At 39.0% G+C, this 9,898-nt stretch overlaps 1 protein-coding gene across 1 annotated transcript in view; it reads right to left on the bottom strand.

Annotated features, from left to right (window-relative positions):
• Positions 1-1,820: 1,820 nt before the first annotated feature.
• Positions 1,821-9,898, bottom strand: part of LOC307171349 (interferon-induced very large GTPase 1-like) — a 91,448-nt gene continuing 83,370 nt past the window's right edge. Inside the window, exon 6 of the mRNA XM_079892919.1 lies at positions 1,821-6,646. Within this exon, the coding sequence (XP_079749045.1) occupies positions 1,928-6,646 (4,719 nt within the window). The 3' untranslated portion in view covers positions 1,821-1,927. The remainder of the gene's footprint in view (positions 6,647-9,898) is intronic.

Below are 9,898 nucleotides of genomic sequence, written 5' to 3'. Positions count from 1 at the left end.
ATGAGATAATTAAGTTAACACTGAAGCAGTGTTGAAGTTAATGAGATAATTAAATTAACACTGAAGCGGTGTTGAAGTTAATGAGATAATTAAGTGAGTAATTAAGTGATGATTGGCCATTAGTGGTGACACCTGATGTTAATAAGCAGAATCATTGACGGAAAGAGAAAAAACAATAACAGAAAAAAGAGAAACACAAGAACTACTGACTTCGAGTCATTACACATTGTTGCATTTATTATTACCAGTTTGACTTTATTTCTGTCATACATCGACAAAAGTTCTTGAGAGTCAACAGAAGTTTAGACGGTAATGTTTTATGGAATTTTTCTTTTCAAGTTACCATTGTGGTGGTCAGTGTTTGCTTTAGTTGGGCTCTTGACACTTTTCATTTTTTAATATTAGTTATTCTCTGGTTGCTACAACTCTGTGTTTATAAAGCACATTTGTTACTGCAAGAGAAAATTTGATCTGCTCACAATATGTTTTGATGATAAAAACATTATCATCATATAGTGACCTGATTCACTGATGTGAGAGTCTAAATTTTTGACTATATGCTTGATGTCTTGTTTTAGTATTGGTGATTATAGCTCTGAGATTCTACAGTTTGAGATCCAACAGCAATATCAAAAATTTTGAAAATACTTTGAGCAGAGAAGTTATTGTGTTTAAACACACAGACATCAAGAATCAGCATATGAATCTCAACAATGGTGACAAAAAACAAACTAGTGACGAACAGATCAACTCTGAACATCACAAAACAAGCTACTAAAGTCAGAACAAAACAATAGCAAAATAAAAGCCAACAGAAAAAACAATGAAAATTACAGGACAATTCAGCTGCATAATTTATTCATGCTGCAATGCATGATGTCAGCCATTGATGCGTTCTGATTGGTGGATCCCATCATGCACTGCAACATTAAGCATTTGTTTGATTGTCACCATTGTTGAGATTCATATGTAGATTCTTGATGTCAGTGTGTGATTTTAAATCCTTCAGATCTTTAAAACATTGCTGGAAGTAACTACTGTAGTGAAACATTAATAAAACAATTAGATAATCAGTTTATAATGCTGGGTGACATCATCGAATCAGGTCACTAGTAATTTCATCATTGAAACATAACCAGGAGTGCATTTCCAAAAGCATAGTTAAACTTAACTTGATTGCAGACCAACTGCAACATATGGTCTGTACGATCAAATTAGGTTTGCGATGTTTTCAGGAAACACAACCCAAATCATAGTTTCTCTTGCCACAACACATATGCTCTATAAGCACAGAGTTGTAGCAGCCAGAGAAATACTAATGTTAAATAGTAAAGGGTCAAGAGCCCAACTAAAGCAACCACTGACCACCATAATGGTGACATGAAACGAAACATTCCATAAAACATTACCATCTAAACGTCTGTTAAATCTAAATAAGACCGTGTGTAGATGTATGACAGAAATAAAGTCAAACTGGTAAAATAATAAGTGCAATAATGGCTCGAAGTCAGTTGTAGTTCTTGTGTTTCTCTTTTTTCTGTTCTTGTTTCTCTTTCCTTCAGTGAGTCTTCTTGTTATCATCAGGTGTCACCACTAATGGCCAATCATCACTTAATTAATCACTTAATTATCACATTAACTTCAACACTGCTTCAGTGTTAACTTAATTATCTCATTAACTTCACCACTGTTTCAGTGTTAACTTAATTAACTCATTAACTTCAACACTGCTTCAGTGTTAATTTTTAACACCCTGTAGTGTGGACACATATAAACACTGAGGAGTGTTAATTTAACACTGGGGATTTTGCTGTGTGTGATTGAGTGGAAAACTGGAATTGATTTTGAACTTAAAGTAGAGAATACTGCTGAAAAGCTGGATTTTGTGTTGAGTTTGATCAAATCAAAAAAGTTTGGATCAATCAAATCATTGATCCAAACTCTGAATCGCATCTTGTTCTGTGAGCGCTTTCCATTTAGCTGGAATCTCACCATGACCCTGGAATGTTTTCTTATAATACCCTTCCAGATTTGTCTGGAATTTGTACACAAACCATTTCCAGTAGGACAGTTCAGAGAGATCAGGAGTGATGCTCCACTTCGCATAAACTCCTCCTGCTCTTCTGTATTCTTTATATGGATACCTCACATCAGATAAAATAAAGCTTTGATCACTTGCTACTACAGTTGTGCAAAAGGTAGCACTGAGATTCTCTGTTTGATGGTAAGAGATTCCATTAATTCCATCCACTCTGTGGAAAGGTACATTGTGATCTTCGTCATGGTTTGGTACGGTGTTGGTGCAGGTGGCTGCACAGAATGGACACTGAACCCAACAGCACTGACAAAAGTGATTAATCAGAAGCTCATCTAGCCTGAACTTACCGTCCAGCTTTACTTGAAAAGTCTTTGCGTTAAATCTCCTGCTGATGTCCAATATGATAGCAGGAAGTTCTTGTCTTATCACATCTTCTATGAGTTTCACATCAACATCATCATGATTCACTCCAGTGAAGTCTTTTTCAGAAATGATCAGCACATCTGAGAGCTTCTGAGTGAAACTCTTCAACCACAAATCAACATCTCCTGTGTTCACTTGAACATGTTCAGTAGATTCTTGAGCTGCTTTCATGATCTTCTGCTGTAGGAGTTTATTGTTCTCCTTCATCTTGGGTAAAACACTGACACTGAACTTATCAGTGATATACCGACTGACTTCATCTCTGATGAAACTCTTGAAGTGATCTCTGGGGTTTTTAATGTAGTTTATGTATTTGTCAAAATCCTTCTCTTCTGCCAGTGTCTTCAGGATGTGTTTTTCCAGTTTTGATCTGTTTCCATTCAGCGATTGACAGTTTGTTGTCATTTCATCTGACAAATCTCTGACAGTCTTCTTGAAGACACTCTGCTCAATGGGCTCTTTAAGTTTCCGACAGATGATCTCACCAAAAATGGCAGCCGATGTTGATCCATGACAGTATTTCTGGAATATACTATAGTACTCTCCTCTCTTCTTCTCAACATATATTACAGGATCATTGGCCTCCCTGAACATCCTGTGTTGGTCAGTGATCATATTGTTTGCTCTCTTAAAGATGGAAAAAACCAAATCCATGAAGAATTCATTCTTGAACACGTATGTCTCTGTTCCTAACTCATGTTGTACTATGCTTGCCTTGATGTAATCTGTGAGTTGTTGAATGCAGCTGATGTTGTAGCCCTTCTTTGGAATGTTAAATGACTGAATCTCTTTGTATGTATGCTGAGCAACGTCTGTGACTAATGCTCTTATTTGAGCTTCATCGTCTTTTGATGCAAAACCAAACTTCTCTTTAGCTGATCTGATGACATTTCTGATAATTCCACTTGATTTTTTTACCATTACATAATCTAAAAAACTAGGCATAGTGAAAATATCTCTGCTCTCCTTCCAGTGGTCTACAGAAACACTTGTATAGGTGCTACTGAGAATCTCTCTCACATCTCTCATTATGTCAATGCCTTTGATTTCAGGAGTACCTTTGATGATCGTCTTCATCCACTTTCCCCAAAACAAATCAAACTCTTTCTTCAGTGTTTCTTCATCATTTGCTTTATCTTTTAGTTCTAAAGCAAGTTCTTTGCTCTTTTCAAAGAGAGTATTTTCATGATGTGTCCTCTGAGCATCAATCTTTTTCTTCAGGTCTCGCTGCTGAAGAACCTCATTTAATTTCCTCTTGGTTTCTTTCACAATGTTTTTCTGAAGCTCCATAATTTTGATTTCAAATGATGTTTTCCACTGAATCAGTATATCTTTATCTTTGTCTTTCTCAAAGAATTCAGACATTGATTTTTTCACATCTTCACTTGTCTTCTTCAGTTCTCTTTGAAGATCAGTTTCCTCAACTTCATGAATTGCTTCGTTTTCTATTTGGATGTGTAGTTTGTCCTCAGTTTCCGTCATGGAACTGCGAAGACTCCAGGTCCATTTGCAGTATTCAGTCTCCAGTTTCTTGTAGGTGGAAATCTCCAGAGAATTTCTGAAGCTGAAGACGAATTGTTCATTCAGTAAAGCCTCCCAGAGATCTTTAATACGACCTTTTAGATGTGTTAGCATAATTCCATCAGATTTTGAGGCATGAGACATTATAGTTTTCTTAAGTTCTTGAATGTTCTCGCAGTAATTTGGGTTTGGTGGTGCCATGGGTGGGCTGCCCTCCCAGAGCTGAGCAAAATACTTCACATCATTCTCTATATCAAATCTAATGACATCACTGAAACATTCTGCATCATAGACTTCATCTTTAGCAGCAAGTTTTGTCATCACATCCAGTTTCTCCTGCAGTCGTCTCTTTCCCTCCATGTTTTTCTCTCCAGCTGTGATGTCTGAAACGTTCTGATGCACAAACACACAGCTGGGATTCAGTCTGACCTTGTTCATCCTCATGAAGGCCTGGACAACAATCTGAAGAACGTCCTGCATCTCAGATGGGTTTTCTCCAAAGATGTTGATCAATGTCAGATTTCCAAGACCAACAACAAACGTGGCCAGTTCATTGTCATGATGTCTTGTTGATCTTCCAGCCAGTTCTAGAGCACGAAGACCCTCAGTATCAACAACCAGAATATAGTCAAAGTTCATCTGTGTTTTCATCTCATCTGACAATCTGAGCAGCTGCATGAAAGCTCCTCTGGTGCACCTGCCAGCACTGACGGCAAACTGGAGTCCAAACATGGCATTCAGCATGGTGGATTTCCCAGAGCTCTGAATCCCTAAAACTGACAACACAAAGACTCTCTGGTCTCCCAGTTTCTGAATGAGTCCATCTATAACAGCAGAGATCCAGACCAGAGGAACATGAGCAGCATCTCCATCCATCAGCTCCAGTGGAAATCCAGAGATCATCATCTCTGCTGCAAGACTCGGGAGAGAAGAGAAGTGAAACTGCAGATCTTTCTTGTTCTTCTTCAGAGATGAACATGACTCATAGATCTGTCCGATCTCCCTCATGATGTGCTCCAGACCAAAACCTGCAGCTTGAAGATCCTCAGATATTCTCTCAAGTTCAATTTGTTCAGCCTTGAGTTGATCAGGTTTATCATGATTCTCTTTCAGTTTTACAACTATTGACCATTTTTCATTGTACCTGTTGTGTAGAGCAGAAAGGTCAGCTGAGATATATTCATCTAGAAGGATTCCAAGATATTTAAGGAAAAATTTCTTCTCATGCTCATCATCAGAGTTCATTTCATAAATAAAGGACTTTATAAATCCGGCAAAGTCAGATTCATGCTGCTGTAGACGAATTTCCTCCATTTCTTTTTTTTTTCTACTTATTTCCATTTCTAGTTCATCTCCTTGAGGTCTACGTAGTTCTTTGTTTTTCTGACTCCACTGATGCCACAGTTTCCCTTGATGAGGCAGAAATGATTCTTTGATTTCTGTCAGAACTTTCTTCTCCAGTAAACTCATCATCTGCTGTGCTGCTTCTCTTCCTCTCCTGCAGTCATCATCATCTTCCTCATCTACTCTGATATCTGAGTGTTTGGACACATCTTCAAGTCTGAAAGTGGAAGATGATTCCTTGAGACAATCATTGATAGTTCTTCTGAGTTCTTCAGATACATCTGAATGATTTCTGTCCTTCAGACCGATTTTGAATTTCCCTTTCTTCATCTGAATTACAGTAGATCCATCCTCCGTAAAGAGACAAATTAGTGGCTTTATGTTTGTGAACAGGTTTTGGATTATTGTTGCACTTCTGTCATCCCTCTGAAGTTGTGGGAGAATAACAACATTAACTGAGGCCATTTCAGTGAGAATTTTTAGCTGTTTCTCATGATCTCCTGCATCACCGTGTAGATTACAGAACGCAACACAGTCGGCGAATTTATCCGTGTTTTTCCCAGAGGGGCAGAACCAGGCGATCTCCACCACTCCATCCATCAGGACTCTGGTTCTGCTGCTGCCTGGGCAGTTCCTGTGGAAGAATGTGTTGTGTTTCTCATTGATCAGACTGTTCATCAGCTGAGACTTGGATGAGGACACAGAGCCAAACCTGAAGAAAGACACCATTGGAGTTGCTGCCTTGTAGACCGTCTGGGTTTGACTTGAGGTTTCATTGTTGGTGTTTCTCGTCTTCCAGCTCTTGTTGATTTGTCTGAATGTCCAGAGAGGAAACTCAATCTGTTGTGTGAATGGATCAGGAACAAAAAGAGGTAGAGCATACTGACACTGGGACAGTTTAGACACCAGCATCTGCTTCAGGAAACCATCAGCACAATGAAACACGGCCATTTGAACATCCATTGGGTGAATTTGCTCATATTTACTTGTTCCTTTGTAAGACAAAGATAATGCTGTAAATATATCACCACTATCTTCGTCATTGTCTCTTTGTTGTGTATTACCCTGTTCATTGGCCTCGTTAATGTTAATGTATCTTGCTCTGTAGTCCATCATCAGTAGTTTTCGTAGGAAAGTCTGAATCAGTTCCTCTTCAGCACAGGACTCATGAGACTGTAATGAATGTTCAGTTATCTGAAGAACATCTGCAGCTCTCAATTTATTGTTCCTGTGAAGATGAAGTCTGTGAAACAGGTGCTGTATTTCTTCACTTTCAGTCTTTTCCTGCAGTAGGTCTTCATCTGAACTGAAATTTTCTCTCTGTTTAAAAGACACAATAATAATAGATTTATTTAATTTCAGTATTGATAATGAGAAAGGCCAAGTGATTGTGTCTTTTACTTTTTAAAGTTATTTTAAACTTAAAGGTGAAGTAAGATTAATAAGTAAAATACATTCTATTAAACCAAGTTTATTGTTCATTGAGTACAATTAATATGACATTCATGGGTTTATCTCTCCCATTAATTCTCCCAGGCACAATAAAACATTAAGAGATCTCCTCTCAGATCTGTCCCAAAAAAGTTATTGTGCTCCCCTTCCCCCCCTCCTCTGTTACAGAAGTGCATGTCTAAATTCATTGCAATTTGACCTTAAGTTAGGTTACATTATTTATGATCAAACACTACTTAGCCTACTCAATTTCTTACTCAACACATAGCTAAAATATGTCTAATATGGCTGACCTTTTACTGTTCACTTTTAACTGTTGAGACAATATGCTTTGTTTTTGTAGTTACCACTGGCATCAGGTTTGTTTATTTGTTTTACTTTTAACCCTCTATGGTACGCAATATGATATCAGTGAGGAAATAATTGTTTGTTTTTCCTGCTTAAAAATGGACACTATAACAATATCAATAAACATTATCATTTTTTTTATTTTTTTATTTATTAATTAAAAGTTTGTTGCCTCAAGGCAACATTGTACTACAATGGACAAATTTAAACATTTGACATTTTCATGAAGAAAAAATTTATATATTTATTGAAAACATCAATTTCTTTAACTAAACACTTGAACAAACATATTTATCAAGTTTTTAATGAATTACACATTTCATATTTAATAAAAAGTAACATTTATTATCCAGCTGTTGCCCTCAGGCAACATTGTACCATCGTGGAACGCAAGTACTACAAACCATCATATCAAGTTATCATATCAAAACATTACAATCGGTGTTGTTTCAAGGTAAAACATTAACAATCACCATAACCTTATCCTAATATGAACCTCATCCTAACTCTGCTGTCTCTCCGGTAGAGGAGCCAAGCCTCAACAACAGAAAGATCAAACATGTGGAAGACCTCCCTGGCCAACCTAATGACCCGTGGGGGGTCAGGGGGGCCTGACCCCCCCAGGGGCCTGATGGGAGCCCCCCGATTATCTGAGACCCCCAAAAGTAGCGCTGCCTTCATCCTCAGTTTGGCGCCACTCGCCCCCGTCCCATTAACCCACTATTTGTCCGATTGCCTACTATAGTGGCCAAATGTCCCGTCGACCCCCGCTGACCAATCACAAGCCACGGCCCGTCCCACTAACCCACTATAGTGTCCAAATGTCCCGACGACCCCCGCTGACCACTTACAAGCCACGCCCCCGTCCCTCGGACCCACTATTTGTCTGATTACCCACTATAGTGGCCAAATGTCCCGTCGACCCCCTCTGACCACTTACAAGCCACACCCCGTCCCATGAACCCACTATTTGTCCGATTACCCACTATAGTGGCCAAATGTCCCATTGACCCCCTGACCAGTCCCAAGCCACGCCCCCGTCCCACGAACCCACTATTTGTCCGATTGCCCACTATAGTGGTCAAATGTCCCGTTGACCCCCCTGACCGGTCCCAAGCCACGCCCCCGTCCCACAAACCCACTATTTGTCCGATTACCCACTATAGTGGCCAAATGTCCCATTGACCCCCCTGACCGGTCCCAAGCCACGCCCCGTCCCACGAACCCACTATTTGTCCGATTGCCCACTATAGTGGTCAAATGTCCCGTTGACCCCCCTGACCGGTCCCAAGCCATGGCCCTGTCCCACAAACCCACTATTTGTTCGATTGCCCACTATAGTGACCAAATGTCCCGTTGACCCCCCTGACCGGTCCCAAGCCACGCCCCCTGTCCCACGAACCCATTATTTGTCCGATTGCCCACTATAGTGGCCAAATGTCCCGTTGACCCCCCTGACCGGTCCCAAGCCATGCCCTCATCCCACGAACCCACTATTTGTCCGATTACCCACTTTAGTTTCCATTGTTATGCTGATGACACTCAAATATATATTTCATCACGGCCAGATGAAAACGCTAAATTATCCAAATTGACAGAGTGTGTTAAAGATATAAAAGATTGGATGACGCGTAATTTTCTTTTATTAAATCCAGACAAAACAGAGGTACTACTTATCGGTTCAAAAAACCGCCCACAAAACCTCTCGCAATACAACTTTAATATAGTAGGATGTCCTGTTACTTTATCCTCTACAGCAGCCTTTCTCAAACTTTTTTCAGTCAGGGCACCTTTCAAAAGTGCATAAAATCTCAAGGCACCCCGGTGTAAAATATAATTTAAAAACACTGCATAACCCAAATGTAAATGCAAATTATATATATATATATATATATATATATATATATATATTTATTTATCTAAAATGAATTTACAATTTTATTAATCCGTTCATATGTTTAACCCTTTCACACGTAAATTAAAAATATTCTGGCTGACCCCCCAGCGTGAGTTTTTCAAGGTGACCGTTATTTAGAATGTGTCACTTTATGGTTTCCATGGTGACGCGTCATTGCGTGTCACGTGACACACCGCAGCAACAACAGAGCTGAATGAATGATGATCTGCTTTTATGTCATTTTTCCTTTTTTATTCAAAATATTCACAAATTTGTTAGATATGGCATGACATATCTGATATTCCGATTGTCAAATATATGCAAGTGGAAGTGTTTTGTTTTTTGAACACCATTATAACGATCGCGTTAGTTGAGCTGTATGCGCCGCCATGTTAGTTTGTGCCGCAGACGCAGTTCAGAGAATCGGATCTGTTGGATTTACAACAAGTGAATTCATCCACTTCTCCCGAAATACATAAAAGTAAGTGGCAGGTGAACTGGGAGAAGAATAGAGTAAACTTTAAAGTTACTTACACAATGTGTATCTGATATGAATAAAACTAATTGTAATGGAAAGGATTATTATTGCCTCTTCCTTTGACATCGGTGTGTATTTTACAAACTCTAAATGTATTGTTTTTTTAGTACTTATGTCTGAAACCTAAAACAAACATTATGTGGATGAAAACACTGAAAAGTTGTGATATATGACAGCTGAGCGCGCCTGTCTCTGGCTCAGCGCCAGCCAACGAGCGAAAGCACATTTGAATTTAGCAGTTGATCACGTCATGCACTTACCGTTCTAATCACACCGGTGCTCCGGTGTGTGCGAAAGGGTTAAAAAGAAGAAGAATGTATTTATGTAAATTCAAATA

Source organism: Squalius cephalus (genome assembly GCF_949319135.1).
Source record: "Squalius cephalus genome assembly, chromosome: 1".
Taxonomy (NCBI): Eukaryota; Metazoa; Chordata; class Actinopteri; order Cypriniformes; family Leuciscidae; genus Squalius; species Squalius cephalus.
This window is presented reverse-complemented; position numbering and strand designations above follow the sequence as displayed.